This window comes from Myotis nattereri (assembly GCF_964212035.1).
Source record: "Myotis nattereri genome assembly, chromosome: 19".
NCBI classification, from domain to species: Eukaryota; Metazoa; Chordata; class Mammalia; order Chiroptera; family Vespertilionidae; genus Myotis; species Myotis nattereri.
This window is the reverse complement of record NC_138095.1, coordinates 11,211,621-11,229,330: the sequence shown is the minus strand read 5'-3', so window position 1 is coordinate 11,229,330 and position 17,710 is coordinate 11,211,621. Positions and strand designations below refer to the sequence as shown.

The window sequence follows — 17,710 nt, the reverse complement described above, 5'->3', positions numbered from 1 at the left end:
GCTGGGCTGGTGAGTTACCTGATTCCATCTGCAGCCCTCCTAGAACTGCTGAATGGGAACCTAGGCCCCTAAGGAGCTACAGAGGTGGTCCAGGGTCCCTGAGACCTTTAGGACCAGGGAAGGTATGGGCTGAGTCTATGTCCCCAAGAGTCCAGCTTGCTCTCTTGTCCCAGTTATCTGTTGCTATAGAACAAAGAACCCAAAACTTGCTTAAAACAATTTTGTTCTGTGCATTCATGGGTCAGCTCTCACTTGGGTTGTCTCATGCAGTTGCAGACGTGTTAGCAGGCTCTGGAAGGGTCTAAAGTCTTCTCTCCCATGCCTAGTGACTGGGCTTGTATGATTTGAAAGCTGGGTCTGGTCGGTCATCTCTGCTCTCCACATGGTTGCTTGGGCTTCCTCACAGCAGGGCTGTCTCAGGATAGTCAGACTTTTACCTGAGGTCTGGCTTCCTGCACAGCAAGTGTCAAGGGACAGGGAGTGGAAGTTGCCAGCCTCTTAAGACCAAGACCTTGAAACTGACCCAGCATCACTTCCACTATTGGATAAGCAATCAGAGCTGCGAAAGGGGAGGAGACATAACCTTCAGGTCCTGAGAGACAAAGGCCAAGGAATTTGTAGCCACTTTGAATCCTTCACATTCTCCAACCAGGACTCAAGACCCAAAGAGTTTGTTCATAGTTGGACATTATCCTAGTGTGACCTCATAATGAGTTGCTTTGCATTCATATAGTTCTCTATGCATTAACAAGAAAGCTTGGATACACTGTCTCAATTTTTCCTCCCAATATCTCTGTAAGAGAGTAGGTTCAATCTTAAGGCAATTGAGGCACAGAGGTTAAAGGCCTTAGATCACACAGCTTCCCAGGGGCAAAACTGAGACAGATGTCTGAATCTCTCAACTCTCAATCCATGTTGAGGTATTCTGGCTGGTTTGTTTGTTTACCCGGGTCTCTCTGCTCTTTGACACATGCAGAGTGGCAGCGGAGGAAATCTGGCCACAGATCTTAGCTGCTGAAGCTCGGGGTGCAAGCAGAAGTAATTTGCCTATGACTGCTCTGTTCCATCAGTAAGGACTCTTGAAGCCACTGTACTGGCCTTCACTCTTGGGAAACTCTTTCCGGATTCTCCAGCGGCAACAGCTGGGCAGGATCGCAAAGTCAGCCATGTCCTTGGAGCCGAAGCGCCAGGTGGCATAGCATCTGTAGGCGCAGTGCCGCAGCTGGTTGTTGGTGGCATCCGCATCCAGCTTCAGCAAGGGCTCCTGGTAGAGCAGGAGGAACTGCAGGGCACGTCTGGACAGGATGAGCTGCTTGAATGGCTCTGAGGTCGTGATGCAGGCACCTGGCTTTTTCCGACAGCACAGCTCCTCCAGGCATTGGTGACTCCTGGGGAGTTGGGATGGGAGGCAGTTTCCGCACTGGCACCAGCTCGGGCTGCTGCTGGATCTGGGTGCTTCCTCCTCACTAAGTAGCTGGATTTCCTCTGGTTGCCCAGGAATGGGGGGTGGGTCTTGGAGAGATAGGGGCAGCCTGGACAAGTCTGTGAAGTCCATTAAGGGTCTCTGGAAAAGTCAAGTTTCCAAACCTATCAGCAATGACAATCCCTAGAGTTCTAGGTTCTTTAATTTCATTATTAAATCACAAAATTACATGTAATATTACATCAGTACCGTGTGTTAAATGTATGTATCAGGACTGTGATAGTCTTTTACGAGCATGGCCTCATTTAAGCCTTCGAAGAATCTCATGAGTTGTGTCCTTATCTCCATTGCACAGATTTAGAAAATGAAATTCAGAATAGCCAGGCCTCAGTGCAATTATCACCTCTCCAAAAACAGCCTGACCACCCAATCTAGGTAATGCCCCTCCCAGGTCATTCTCTTACTAGTATTGCACCATGAGATTCTCCATCCTAGTACTTATTGCCATCTGAAAGGATCTTTTTTTAAAATTTTTTAAAAAATATATTTTATTGATTTTTTTTTACAGAGAGGAAGGGAGAGGAATAGAGAGTTAGAAACATCGATGAGAGAGAAACATTGATCAGCTGCCTCCTGCACACCCCCTACTGGGGATGTGCCCACAACCAAGGTACATGCCCTTGACCGGAATCGAACCTGGGACCCTTGAGTCCGCAGGTTGACGCTCTATCCACTGAGCCAAAACGGTTAGGGCTGAAAGGATCTTTTTTTTTTTTTTAAATATATTTTATTGATTTTTTACAGAGAGGAAGAGAGAGAGATAGAGAGTCAGAAACATCGATGAGAGAGAAACATCGACCAGCCGCCTCCCGCACATCCCCCACCGGGGATGTGCCCGCAACCCAGGTACATGCCCTCAACCGGAATCGAACCCGGGACCTTTCAGTCCGCAGGCCGACGCTCTATCCACTGAGCCAAACCGGTTTCGGCGGATCTTTTTAATTAATATGTTTACTTGATGATTCTTCTGCATGAAAGTGGGGTCCCTGTCTGTTTTGTTTATTGTCATATCCCCAATGCCTAGGCCAGTACCCAGCACACAGTAGTCAGTAAATATTTGTTGACTGAGCTCCTCTCCTTTCCCACCAGGCTCCCTCTACTGGCAAATCCCTTTGTTGTGCTCCAAGAGAAATCGTCATAATTGCCATCATTTATTAATGTCTACTCTTTGTGACATATACCTTCATTCACCAGACAAAGTCTGAGTCAAGTACCTTAAAAGTGAATAAGTTCTCGTACATGAATGTTCACAGCAGCACACCCTGGTTTCAGACATTTTAACCTCCAGAACTTTGAGACAGGCCATTTCTGTCGTTTTTTAAGCTACTTAGTTTGTGGTAATTTATTACAGCAGCCATAGAAAACTAATACATTAGTGAAGATGTCCAACAGCCTGAACTGCTAAGGAGAGAGTGAATTAGAATACCCACTTAGAGAAGTGTCTGGTAGTAACTCCTAAAGCTGATTGTATGCCATATGTTCAGGTGCCATATGTTTACCATAGCAGCATCATTGGCATGAACCCCAAAGGGAAACTACTCAGATTTATCCGTCAGCAAGAGAAAGGGTAAATAAACTGGATGTTTATAAAATAGAAATTATACAACAATGAGAATGAACTATTGCTATATGCAATGTCATGGATGACTCTCATAAAAATGATGTTGAGTAAAAGAAGCCAGACGCTCAATAGAATATATGCTATAGGATTCAAATTTTATAAAATTCTGGAAGAGGTAACCACCTGAAACTAATACAATACTGAATGTCAACTGTAATTGAAAAGTAAAAAAAATATTTTTTAATTCTAGAAGAGGTAAAACTAACCGTTGGAATAAGGGTGGGTAGTGATAGGGTAGAGACATCAACAGGACTTCTGCAAGTGATATTCACTTTTTTCATCTGTGTGCTGGTTGTATGTGTTTGTATTTACTTTGTTAAAATTCATCAAGTATGATCTGTACAAATTTCTAGATGTGTTTATATTTAGTAGTAAGTTTTCTAGAGAGAGAGAGAGAGAGAGAGAGAGAGAGAGAGAGAGAGAGAAGACTAAATGTTTTAACTTACTGGGATTTCTTTGCCTTTGACATCTTGCAGACTTCTCCCAAGTAGCTGCTCTCCCACCATCCTAATGTGGAATTCATCCACAAAGGACACATATTTTAAAGTCTAGGGAAAGAAAGTTTTAAAAAAATTACTTCTTTTTTCGTATAGAATTACTTAAGAACTGCAAACCTGGACATATCTAAAGCAAATATTATTCCCATTTAGCAAATGGCAAACTTTTAAACAAGTTAACCAAAAACTCTTGCTAACCAAGAATGAATGATTTCTGAGTCTAAAGGTGAATCCAAACTGGAACCCCATACACCTTAATTTGTGGACTTAGAGTGTCCACAACATATTGCCTAATGTTTATAGGCCCCCAAGCACTATGTAAAATTTCTTCGTTATATTTCCTCAATTTAGGCTACTCTAGATTGACTATCTTCAGAAAATTATACTATTGCAACTTAAATTATTTATATTTCCATTAAGTTTCATTCCATCTTGAGCCATTAGTGATTATATCTATATCTTATATAATAAAAGCCTGATTTGCAAATTGACTGAATGGAAGAATGATGGGTCTCTATAACGTGCACTGACCACCAGGGGGCAGACACTCAACACAGGAGCTGCCCCCAGCCTGCAGTCCAGCCAAGGTGGGTGCTAGTGGAGGCCCCCTGATTGCCCTGCCTGTTGCCCTGTAGAGGGAGGTGACTAGTGGCGGGGGGTTGGGGGGGGTGGGGGGGCGGCAGCGAGTGGGCAGCACCAGGCCGGCCAAGGCGGGTGCCAGTGGGGGTCCCCTGATCGCCCTGACAGTTGCCCCACAGATCAGCCCTGATTGCTGGCCAGGCCTAGGGATTCTACCTGTGCACAAATTTTGTGTACTGGGCCTCTAGTATATTTATAAAATTGATTTCAAAGAGGAAGGGAGAAGGAGAGAGAGAAAAAAAATCAATGATGAAAGAGAACCATCGATTGGATGCCTCCTGCATGCCCCACACTGAGGATCGAGCCTGCAACCCAGGCATATGCCCTGACCAGGAATCGAACCGTCACCTCCTGGTTCATAGGTTGACGCTCAGCCACAGAGCCACGCCAGCTGGGCAATAGTGATTACTTTTAGTTGCAATGATGAATTTTTATTTCAAATTGTATATGCATGTACAGTGGACAGTGAATTGAGCATTCAGCTGCCAGAACAGGACTGGGATGTCCTTGGATGAGGGAAAGACAAAGAAACACTCTGATGTTTTAAAGTTCCAGAGATTTCTTATTGGTTGGGAGGAAATCATGGAGTCAAGTGTAGAGGACTTGCTTAGTAAAGTCCAAATGAAACAATCAAAACAATACAGATGAGCTAAAGTTCCCTTTGACTAGTCCCCCATCCCAGGCTTCTTTCCAGAAAGAATTGTTATCCCTTTTATTTTTTTAAAAAATATATTTTATTGATTTTTTACAGAGAGGAAGGGAGAGGGATAGAGAGTTAGAAACATCGATGAGAGAGAAACATCGATAAGCTGCTTCCTGCACATTCCCTACTGTGGATGTGCCCGCAACCAAGGCACATGCCCTTGATCGGAATCGAATCTGGGACTCTTGAGTCCATAGGCCGACGCTCTATCCACTGAGCCAAACCGGTTAGAGCTCATTATCCCTTTTTGTATGTCCAATGCCTTTTTGTATTTTTATATATAACCCCCCACATATAGAGGTGTGTGTGTATAATACATGTAGAACTATAGAAAATATAGAAAAATATATAGAATATATGTGTATGTGTTTGTGCATATCTGTACATGTATAAAATACATAGAATTAGTTTAGTTTATGTATGTAGTTTTTTAACCTATATCATACCATATGTATCATTCTGTAGTTTGCTTTTTACCTCTCAACAAAATGTACTGGGTATTTGAAAGTACCTAAAACATAGTGATTGTGAACATGGGTTCTGGAACTAGCCTGCCTAAGTTGGAATTTCGGCTCTACCACCTATTAGCTATATGACTGGGCAAATTATGTAACCCTCCTATGCCTCAATTTCCTCATCTGTAGAATGGGATAATAGTGTCATCTATCTATGAGGTTGTTGTGCAGACTCAGTGAGTTAACATATATAAAGCACACTGAAGTGCTATATAAGTGTTGGCTATTATTTTTATCTACGTCATTCTTTTAAACGAGCGCCCGACATTCATTGCTATGTATTTAACCTAGTTTCATGCACTGTTCACGGATTGGACATTTGGATAGAAGCACTTTCTTCTGTGACTTGTGCTGCGGTGGACACATACCTGTACACTATACTCCTTGTGTGATCATGTAAGTGTGTCTCTAGGGCACGTGTGGAGAAGTGGAAATGCCAGGCTGTGCAGTATGTCCCATTTAAATGTCATTATACATTGCCAGATTGTTCCCTGAAGTCATTACATGATTGTTTTTGGCTGTGCCCATTTAATAAGCCTGATAAAATTGATGTGTCCCGGAATGTAAAAATTTCTTCTCCCTCTCTTTCCTCTCTGTTTTTGTATCCATCCTTCCCTAAGACGAAAGGCTTCATCTGAGAAATGGTGGATTGGGGTGGCGTCCAGAGGCTTGTCCACCCTGGGATCACACCTGTGGTTTTGGCCTTATTTTTGCACATTTCTCAGTGAGCTAATGGACACCCCAGTGTTTTGGCGTCTGTAGACACAGTGAGCCTTACCGACTTTGGCTCCACAATGGACTCGCACTTCTTCTTGTAGTAATACTCATTGACCGCGCAGCATTCACAGCACTTGCAATAGGATTGACAGGATGTATTCGAGTAAGTGTTGATGAGGAAGTCAATGAATACAGTGGCCTGGGAAGAACCCCGACAAATGCTGTGTTAGTGAAACTTCTTTTTGCCAAAGCGTTTTCGTAAAGCATGGGAAAGAGAAAGCCTTACCAAACCAAAGTAGGAGAGGGTGGAGCCGATGTACACGATCAATGCGATGATGTCAAATTTTCCTCCCTGCGAGCAGAGCGGGAAAGGTTACGTGGCTGAAATTCAGTGCCGTGCTCTTTTGCTCTCACATGTCAGTGTTGGTTCCAGCAGAGGCGGGAGTCTGCCTCTGTGATTCTGACAAATGCATCCAAGGTGTTCATGGCTACAGAGACTGCAGGGACTGAGCGCAGGACTCTCATTCGTCCTGTTTCTATCTTCCAAGATGTGCTTGAAAACATAAATGTTTTAAACAAAGAAGCGCTGGAACCCACACACTGAGATGAGAACCACTGAAGGTTGTTTTTTCATACAAGGTGAGGGTTTCAGAAAAGCTTTACCTAAAAGTGGTTTGAATTTGCTTTGGAATCAAACGGAAGGAATGTCTGCACAAGGTCTTCCCTTAGGTGTCCTTGTGGTTCTTATTTTCCATGGCCTTTCTACTCCCTCAGCTATATCTGATTGATTCTCGTGCTTCTTAGCACCATGCTGCATAAATAATATGCTGCTGGACAAGGTATTGTGGGCATCTGTTGAGTTTTGCATGCCCAGCATCCCCACCTTCCTTCTTCTGGAGACAGCACCCCAGTCTTCCTGTGGAGAACTATCTCTGTCCATCCTCAGTGTAGAGGAGGGACAATTCCATGATGTGCTTGCTGACTGACTTGTGAGCTGGACACTGGCTAGAACAGATTGCTTACCCCAGACCCTTTCCCTTAGAGACTGACCACGGTCTATGTTCATTCTGACATAAATCAGCACCCCTCCCTGCCTCCTGCTTCCTGCTGGTTCCTGGAACGGGCTGTCATCCTGACCTCATCAAGCATGTAAAGTAATTTCCCTGATAGCTGGTAGCATTCATGTGTTAGTACCAGTCACTATTCCTTTTTGCTCTATATAGTTAAGTGGCTCAGAGGGCCATTTTATCTTGCAGCTGCCCAAGATGCTCCTTATATGTAAGTTTCCCTTAATAAACTCTTTTACCAGAATGGAGTGGACTGCCCCTTTCTTCAGTCTTTCTCTACCTCCAGAGGTAGATTTTCAGTCCCAGGGCTTTCCCCTGGGTCTGTGTGTACTAACACTTGCTCCATGTAGCTTTGGGGAAGGGGCTGGCTCAGAGCTGGTCCAACACCAGCCGTTGGGAGTATGGTGTAACCCTAGTCACAGTGATTAGTTGAGGTTGCTAAACTGGTGAGGTATAAGGAGCTGCTTGACAGCACCACACAGAGGTGACAGCAGGAGATGATGTTAAAACAGAGGAGGACAGATGTAAGTGATGGAGGGAGGCAGATTCTTGATGATGATGTTTGACCATCTGGATCCAGCCATGCCCGAAGCCTGTAATGGCTCCTGGACCTTTCATTTATGTGAACTAAAAAACAAATTTTTTTTAAAGAAGCCTTTTTTTTCTAAGCCAAATTAAGTTGTTGGATTCTGTATTAACTACTGTACTTTGCAGAGGGATTTCTTTCTCCTTTTTTTTTAAGCATCAGAAAGCTTTTAAAGTTGAATATTATATATCTTATATATTTTTCTCCCCATCTCCCTCTTGTATTCAACAGATGACTGTTCATGGACAGAACCCCAAAGACATTTCTTCCCCCTCTCTTATCCCACATGTGAGATGCACAGTGCCAGCTAATGACTACCATCAAAACATTCATCTCTTGGGGCACTACAGCGATCATTAGAACATGGTCGTAGGAATGCAAATGCCAGTGGCTGGGGCAGATACTTACGCTGCCAAAAACCAGGATGTCAAAACGGACCCCAAAGACTTTTATCAGAGTCCGTTTTTCAACATTGTTTTCCATATAGTACTTGGCATATCTGTAGGAGGAAAAGGATCCACGTTTATAAAGATCTGTCTGAAAGTGCTGGTGTGTTATGAAAAGAAAAACCAAAACAATAGCTGGTCTAGTCTTCCTTATCTATCTTCTAGCTCCGTGATGGTCGGCAAAGGGAACATAATCCTAACCCACGAATCACTCTCTCTGACCACCCAGAACCAAAGCGCTGCTTCCCCACATCACTTCCTCTGCTTCCACTATCACAGAGTGATGAAAAGTCTGCTAATTTTGTTTAAGATGAAAAGGAACAACTTTCAACCAACAACATAGAATAAGCAAAAAGCAGAGATATTAAAACAAAAACACACAAAACCTTAAAGCCATCTGATTATTCCTTAAGAGGGAAAGATAGGTTTTCTAAAACAAAGTGTTGGGGGTGAATCTTAGATACTAATCACTGGGTTTGGGACAGGTACCTCAGCAATCTGTTCTAACCCTATTTTCTTAGATTCAGTAGGTGTCTATTTGGCAGCCGTTATCACAGGGCCAAACGAACAACTGAAGTTGTTTACATCTCCCCTGCAGTCCAGCTTTTACAAGTGCATGAAAATCATGTTGGAAATTCTCCAACCAATCCCGATTTCATATCCCCCGCCACCTTTTTTGACCTAATTCTCACACATTCAGCCAATATTTTTGCTGCCTTACATCACCCAGGGCCAAGTACCAGACAACCAGAGACCACCCCTGGACCCTAGAGCCCACATTACTCAGACTAGTCAATTCTAAGCTGTTCCCCAGCCCTGCCTTGCCTTTTCCAGGACAAACAGAATAAAGATCCTAAGCCATGCTTTCCCCTCCCTCCTCCCTCTTCCCTCCTGACCAAACCTGGTGCTCCCCCCTGTGGCCGTGTGTGGCATAGCATGCCCCCCCTTTTTGGAAATGTAATAAAATTCTTTCAATGGCATTCACCTATCCTTGTCATCACTTGGTCGTCTTATAAATTAAGACCCACGTGCAAATCACAGTCACCCCAAATATGCATCTCTCACCAGTGCCACAGTCAGGAAAATGGTGTGTTTTATTTTTCATGAACAATTAGGGAGGCGTAAACCCCAGGCCTCAAGAAACTTTTCAATCTGTCCCTCCCCCTGTCTGCCTTTCAGTGGTTGTTTTTAGGTAATGGTATATGCTTCCTTTCTGAGTTATTAATTCACAATCTATTTATAGGTGTGGGGAGAAAAGACAACAGAAGACAGATTCTCTGCCAGAATATAGTATAGAACATCTGCAACTGTGGTGGGTTTTTTTTTTAAACTCTCAAAATCTGACATTGAGATTGGTTAGGTATTTTTAGGCACTTTAATGAGTTTCCAGCCAGAGGGGTTTCAGTTTCTCTACATCTGATTGTTCTCATTCCCTGGCGGTTCTTTCTTTTTCTGCTCTATCCAGTGGCTTGTGTTCTAGTACACAGAGCAAGCATGCATCACCACTCTGTGCCCTGCAGTTGCATTGTCTCTCTATGCAAGTCAGTTTGACGGGGAAGGCTAACATCCTACAATATAAATACTTGAATTTCTGCTTTCAAGGTCTTGAGAGAATGATTCTCAAACTGAGGGCAAGAATCACTTGGGAAGTGTGTTCAAAGGCAGATTCCTGGGCCTCATGCCCAAAGGGTGGTTTCAGAAGGTCTGAGATGTTTCAAGGAATCTCTGTTTTCAGGAGAGTACCACCGAGTTCTGGTGCAGGTGGCCAGGGGGCCACATTCTGGGAAATAGTAGGCCCTGGACAAGGATGTCTTTTTAAAAAAATATGTTTTTATTGATTTTAGAGAGAAAGGAAGGGAGAGGAATAGAGAGATAGAAACATCAATGAGAGAGAAACATCAATTGGTTGCTTCCTGCAGGCCCCCTACTGGGAATTGACCTGGTGACCTCTTGGTTCATGGGTTGACCCTCAATCACTGAGCCACACTGGCCAGGCACAAGGATGTTTTTTGCACACTGTAATGGGTTGACCAGTCTCCCCCAGAAAGATATATCCAAGTACCTAACCCCTGTACCTCTGAATGTGATCTTATTTGAAAGTGGAGTCTGCAGATGTAATTAAGGACCTCAAGATGAGATCAGCCTGGATTTAGGGTGGCCTAGATCCAATGACATGATAAAGGAGAGGGAGAGTTGAAACAAACACAGAGGAGAAGGCCAATACCACGGAGGCAGGTATTGGAGTGATGCAGCCACAGGTCAAGGAATGCCTAGAGCCAGCAGAAGCTGGAAGAGGCAGGGAAGGACCCTCCCCTGGAGACTTCTGAGTGAGTTTGTCTCTCCTAACACCTTGATTTGGGGCTTCTGGCCTCCAGAACTGTGAGAGAATACATTTCTGTTGTTAAAGCCATCACGTTTGTTGTCTTGTGTTACAGCAGGCACAGGAAACTAAAACACTCACACACACACACACACACACACACACACACACACACACACCCATTCTCAATGAGGGAAGTGTATCGGTGTTCTGTTTGCCTTAGCTACACATCCTGTACGTAAGCTCACCTAGAAGGACTTTTGCCATGGACATCTTTTGGTAAAAGACAAAAATTCTGAAATGTGATCAACCTCTTCAAATTCCTATGTTTTAGAAAGTTGCACATTTTTTTCATCTACCTCCTATAACCTGGAATTGCCTTCTCTTTTGTGTGGCTGTTTGAAAATAACTTATCCATTACCCATCAGATCTGGACAATTTATTTCAGGCCAGAGATTTCTTCTGGTGCTCATTCCAGACAACAAATGCTCTAACACTTTGTTCTAAAATAATATCAATATTATAACAGTCTCAGTTCTTCAGAAAGCTCAGATCTCTCCAGGAGCTAATGTTCTTAGGCTTAGCTCAGTGACTTGAAGGACATTTGCTAACATCTGGTCGGTACTTTGCCCTGCATGCTTCTGCTGATTGCTAAGGAAACAGCCTGTGAGGGCAGTGGGGGGGACCACGGATTCCATCCTCTCTTCTTGCTAATGGCCACAGGCCTATTCAGTAGAGCAGCAGGGGATGACGAAAACGTTACCTAAGCGTGGAACTGGTTTCAGAGCCCTGGATGAAACTCGGGTGGAATTGCCTGTCTTTTTAAATTTTTGCCGTTCTGGTAGGTGTGTAGTTGTAGCTCATTGTGGTTTGAATTTGCATTTCTCTGATGTTTAATGATGTTGGCTTGTTGGAGGTTTTTATTTACTTACACTTTTGTCTTATATTTATATATTATACTTATAATAATTCTTATATTCATATCCTATTAGAATATAAGCTTATGAAAGCAACTTTGTCTTTTTTGTTTGCAAATATATGTCCATTAGAGGAACCCATTTTTTTTCTTCAACATATATTTAATTAATGAAAAATATGAGAAATACCAATATCAATTTTCTATTTAAAATTTTTTAAAAATATATTTTTATTGATTTTTAGAGAGAGAGGAAGGGAAAGGGAAAAGAAAGAGAGAAATAGAAATGATGAGAGAGAATCATCAATCAGCTGCCTCCTGCATGCCCCCCCCTGGGCACCGAGCCCACAATATGGGCATGTGCCCTGACCAGGAATCGAACCCAGCAACCTCTTGGTTCATGGGTCGATACTCAATCATTGTGTCACACCAGCTGGGCCCAGCATCAATTTTCTACCAGCTTCATAGGCAAATTGTATAACCATTATTCTAGGCAGATACTTGGACACTTTTTCTGAAAAGGGAACAGCATAAGTCTACTTTGTTCCTGGAACCGGGCACAAAATGACTAGCCATAACCATAGTCCCAGACACCTGCCTGGCTCCCACAAGCAATGATAAGTCTTGGAGACTGTGTTGTAAACCTCACACTGAAAGGCCACCATTACTGCTGGGACAGAGTTGTAGGAACAGGCTGAGAAAGTTATCCAGATATAGGAGGAAACATGGACACCACGTCAGGATGGCACAGGATCACCACTGGGCAAAAGTCAGGAGCAGAGGAGTGAACTGTCAAAGCAAGAACAGATCAGCACCTGCCCGCTAAAAAGTACAAATGAACCAGGATTCTAGTGAGTTCACAGGGTTGACATCCGGAAGCCAGAAGCATACAGGATGCCCTGCAAAGAACCTTCGAGGTAAGACAGAATGGCAGTGAGGAAGCAATGTGGCCCAGGTATCAGGAGTCCTTAAGATGTTCTTAGAACTCGGTGTGGCTCAGTGGTTGAGCATCCACCCATGAACCAAGAGGTCCCTGGTTTGATTCCTGAACAGGGCACATGCCCAGGTTATGGGCTCAATCCCCACAGAGGACATGCAGGAGGCAGCCAATCAGTGATTCTCTCTCATCATTGATGTTTCTATCCCTCTCTCCTCCTTTCCTCGCTAATAATAATAATAATAATAATAATATGAATCAAAACATTAAAAAAAAGATGTTCTTAGCAGAATGACTTCACGATGGAGCATGAGCTACTATCAAAAGGCCACCACCCTCACCCCAAACACAAAGAAATGCAAGATAAAGTCATATTAAAGTCCTATAAATATATTGCTGAGCTCAAAACAAAGAACGGCATTTTCTAGGTGCTAAAGATAAATTGGGACTGAAGCCATGAGACTCCTAGAGGTACCAGGACCAGATCTGTATCTGGCAGGCCTCTGGGGAGCCAAAGGTGGCCAGTCTGACCTCAAGCACTGTTACCTGAAGTTGTAGCCAGGGTACAAGGACTCACTGGTATTCTTGTCGTCAAGGCGTCGGAAACTGTATTTTGGACGGCAGTGATGGAACCAACTATCCAGGTTGCAGTCCCAGTAGATCTCAATGCCCATGATTCCCCCCTGAGGAAGACAACAAGAAGCTATCTCTAAGTCCTGCTGGGCGTGGGGTGCAGCTACCAGACATCTCCCTGCATAGTGATGATCACTGAAGGAAAGGACGTACATGCTTCTTCAGCCACCCCATCCTCCTCAATTCTAGGTGACCTTTTTCTCCTCTGAACATCTAAGGAATCTCTTCCTTTCTATAAACGTATTTTGAGCACTGACTATCATATTTCATTGAATCTTCACTGAATCTTAGACACTATTGCTTGTAAGACATAAGTTTTTTATGTTCCTCTAAGAAGAAAATGCTGTCAATTAAAATGTGAGACTCCATCAGTTGAAATCACTTCCTGATTTCAGAACTATTAGAATGTGAAATAATGTCTTTGAATCATGAAATATGGTGTTTCGAGACAGTATGCTAGAAGCTAGAGATACAGCGATGTGGAATTGGCAGCCTCTGACTTGGAGAAAGGAAAAATAATACAGAATAATCACAATTGTTATTTATTGCCAGGCACTAAACCAAGCACTCTACATATTATAGTGACTATCTAATGTTTTTGTCATTCATCATCCAAAGAGCCAGGAAATGCAAGGAATTTAGCTCTGGAGGTAGAAAAGGTGAGGAAATGGATTCTCCCGCTGGAGCCTTTGGTGGGAGCCTCGCCCTGCTGCTAACCTGATTTCAGCTCAGTAAAACTGACTTTGGACTTCTGATCTCCAGAAGTGTAAAAAAAAAAATGTGTGTTGCCCTGCCTGGGTGGCTCAGTTGGTTAGAGTGTTGCCCCAATACACCACAATTTGAGTAGACATTTCTACAAAGAAGGTACACAAGTGCTTAGTAAGGATATGTAACATGTTCAATATCTCTAGTCACTAGGGAAATGCAAATCAAAAGCACAACGAGATACTTCACCCCACTGGCATAGCTATAATCAAAACAGACAATTAAAAAGATGGCAAGGGCACATACAAGAATCAACCAAAGAATGCATAAATAAGTGGAACAGCAAATGTCTCTCTCTCTCTCTCTCTCTCTCTCTCTCTCTCTCTCTCTCTCTCTCTCATAAATAAATAAATAAATAAATAAATAAATACATAAATAAAAATTTTTAAGCGACCAAGTTGTGGTCACTTATTAAAGCAGCCTCAGGAAATTAATGTACCAAGTATCTCACACCTGGGATTGTTGTGAAAGTACTTGGCATCATGGATGGATTTACTAAATGCTCAATAAAGGGAACCATATTATTAAGACACAGTGGCTCAGCCCCTTGGCCATTTGACATCTTCCATTCCCCTGACACAACTTCCCCCACAAACCTTACGGTACGAAGGCACCACCAACCTTAATTGCCACTTCTGAAAAGTTATCTCCTGTTTCTTGGAAGATATCTCCTAGTCGGAAAATAGGACACTGTGGATTCTCAGTCTTGTGATAGGTGCAAGTGATGTTTAAATCTGGCAAGATGTTTCTCCTGCACATAATGAAAAGCAAACAAACACTTCCATTGAACACTTGCATAGGAATGAGCCAGTGTGGTGACTGGGCTCCATGAGGGCCCCCAGTGGTCCCCACCTCTGTGTATTTATACCCTCGTGTAGTCCCCTCCCACATAGTAGCAGGATTGGTCTGTGACCAGTAGCACATGGCAGAAGTGATGGTGTGTCACTTCCAAGGTTAGGTTATAAAAGACTGTGACTTCCATCTTGGATACTGTCTTGCTTGCTTGCCCTCTGTCTCTCTTGGATCATTTGCTCTGGGAGGAAGCCAGCAGCTGTGTCCTAAGAACTCTCAGGCAGTGCCAGGGCGAGGCCCACATGAGTGAGCTTGGGTTCTCCAGCCCTAGTCAAGCCTAGTGTGACTCCAGCCTCATTGACAGCTCAGCTGCAACCTGAGAGGCCCTGAGCCAGAACCACCCAGGCAAATCTTTCCCAGATTCCTGGTCCACAGAAACTGTGTAAGATAATACATGTTTGTTGTTTTAAGCCTCTAACTCTTTGGGTAATTTGTTACATAGCAGTAGATAACAATATGGCCAGACACTCTGGTCACTTACGTGGTGTAATTGTGGCCGGGGAAGTCGATATTATTCTTGATGAGCACAGTGAAGTTTTCAGCACTTTTCAAGAGCGCAGGCCTGAGTGAGAGACATGCACAATGGAGATCAATGACTACAGGGACGGAGGGAGGAAGCGGGCCAGTGGGACCAGCGGCTTCCGGTCCCTTGCTTGGGTCATTGCAATGAGTGAAGAGAAATGCAATCTAGTTGGCAAAACGTTCTAAAAGTCTCCAGCTTCTCCAGTAAGAATTTCTCCCTTCTTATTGGGAGAAGAGACCCCATGGCAGTTCTCACAGCCTGATATAATTGTATGTTTAGGTATGTGCCGTGGTGTGCTGATAAATCAACATGCTTTTCAGGGAAAGAAAAAAAAAAGCTCTGATGTGTAGCATTTACTGATTATTGTGGTATAAATACTCCAACCATGTCTGATTTCAGGCTACCAGTGGAACATCGTTGAACTTGGAGTTGGGAAGGGATGCGCATAATTGGCTCAGAGGCGGTACAAGCCAACTCCATCATACCCCCCTTATATCTTTCCCAAAAGGTTGGTGTTCCTGGAGGGCTGGGACCATAATTTTCTTATCTTGACTTCCCCATTCTTCAGGACAGTGCCACACACGTAGTTGATTCTGTCAGTCATTCTCCTAGAGGCCTTATGTAACATGGAATTCTGCATGAGTTAGAGGAGCCCAAATTCTAGACTGCAGGAAGGTCCACCCACCATCCTTCTATCTATTTATTCAACAAATAATTATTGGACTGAGCATGAGACTGAGTGTTGGGGATGTAGTGATGAACAAGATAGTTAAGGTTTTTGTACTTATGCAGTTAACAATCTCTGAAAGATGGAGAGAACTGGCTGTGGATTAGAAAGGTGCCGCTGGGCCCTAGCTGGTTTGGCTCAGTGGATAGAGCATCAGCCCGCAGACCAAAGGGTTCCGAGTTTGATTCCGGTCAAGGGCACCGTATCTCGGTTGCAGGCTCCTCCTCTGCCCGGGCTCTGGTCAGGATGTGTGGGAGAGGCAACCAATCAATGTGTTTCTCTCACATTGATATTTCTGTCTGTCTTTCCCTCTCTCTTCCACTCTCTCTAAAAATCAATGGAAAAATATCCTCAGGTGAGGATTAAAAAATAAAAAGTACAGCTGGTACACTGTTACCTGGCATGCCTGAGTAGGTGGAAGATATCCTATATAATAAAAGGCTAATATGCAAATCGACCAAATGGCAGAATGGCCAGTTGCTATGATGCACACTGACCACGAGGGGGCAGATGCTCAATGTAGGAGCTGCTCCCTGGTGGTCAGTGTGCTCCCACAGGGGGAGCACCACTCAGCCAGAAGCCGGGCTCACAGCTGGTGAGCGCAGCGGTGGTGGCGGGAACCTCTCTCACCTCCACAGCAGCACTAAGGACCCCTTGGGGGATATCTGTGTGAGCAGGCCTAAGCTGGCAGGTGGACATCCCTCAGTACCTGGACTGTGAGAGGGTGCAGGTTGGGCGAGGGACCCCCCCCCCCCCCCAGTGCACGAATGTCATGCACCGGGCCTCTTATTGGGGGTAGTACCAGGAAAGGGTGGAGAGAATTAGAAGAGGGCACCAAGAACAATCTGCTTTTTATTCCAGGACTTGCAGAGCCCAACTTTGGCTTTATTTGGGACATAGCTATAGAGAACAGTCTAATTTTTGCCTGTTCAGCATCCATTCCCCCTCTGTCAGTAGCCCTTCAATTCTCTCCCTTTGGGGAAGCCAGGTCTCTTCCACTCTCAGCTCAGAAGGCTGGGTGGGAATGAGTCCATGTCCTGCTCATCCCTACAGCTCCTGGAGTGTGCAAGTGACCCAGAGCTGACCAAACAGTGTAATCCAATCTCCTTGGCAACAGTGATAGGTTCAGATTGTCATGTGACTTGGGCCAATGAGAACATTCCAGGGCTTTTGTAGGAACTATTGGAGGTGAGGGGGGGAGAAGTAATTTTCTTTTGGACTGTTAATAGTAAGGACAGTAAAAATCTGGAGTTCCCCCACACCACAGCGTGAAGAGAGCTAAATGGAAGAAAGAATAACTTCAGGGGAGGAAGAGAGAGAATCTTTTTTTTTTTTTTTAAATATATTTTATTGATTTTTTACAGAGAGGAAGGGAGAGAGATAGAAAGTCAGAAACATCGATGAGAGAGAAACATCGATCAGCCACCTCCTGCACATACCCCACCGGGGATGTGCCCACAACCCAGGTACATGACTGGAATCGAACCTGGGACCTTCCAGTCTGCAGGCCTATGCTCTATCCACTGAGCCAAACCGGTTTTGGCTTTTTTTTGAGAGAGAGAGAATCTTAATGACATCATTTGAAGCCTGTAACAAGCTTTACTTGAAGCCATACTTCTGAACTTCTCATTGTCAGGAGTCAAAAATACAAGCCAAAAAGCAACACTCTTTTTCTGAAGCCAGTTTAAATTGTATATCTGTCACTTGCACAAAAGAAAATCTTATTTATAACAAATGCCTGCTATGTGCTGGACCATTTGCCT

At 43.9% G+C, this 17,710-nt stretch overlaps 2 protein-coding genes across 4 annotated transcripts in view; one reads left to right on the top strand and one right to left on the bottom strand.

Annotated features, from left to right (window-relative positions):
• The window catches only part of IFT81 (intraflagellar transport 81), a 133,399-nt gene that overhangs the window by 8,427 nt on the left and 107,262 nt on the right, over nt 1-17,710 (top strand). The window lies entirely within an intron of this gene.
• Nucleotides 1,067-17,710, bottom strand: part of P2RX7 (purinergic receptor P2X 7) — a gene marked incomplete at both ends in the record, with an annotated part of 41,764 nt that continues 25,120 nt past the window's right edge. For both annotated transcript variants that reach the window (XM_081113399.1, XM_081113398.1), the window contains 8 exons: nt 1,067-1,564; nt 3,551-3,652; nt 6,237-6,374; nt 6,462-6,527; nt 8,237-8,327; nt 12,994-13,130; nt 14,467-14,596; nt 15,179-15,259. In XM_081113399.1, coding sequence (XP_080969525.1) covers nt 1,067-1,564; nt 3,551-3,652; nt 6,237-6,374; nt 6,462-6,527; nt 8,237-8,327; nt 12,994-13,130; nt 14,467-14,596; nt 15,179-15,259 — 1,243 coding nt within the window. The remainder of the gene's footprint in view (nt 1,565-3,550; nt 3,653-6,236; nt 6,375-6,461; nt 6,528-8,236; nt 8,328-12,993; nt 13,131-14,466; nt 14,597-15,178; nt 15,260-17,710) is intronic.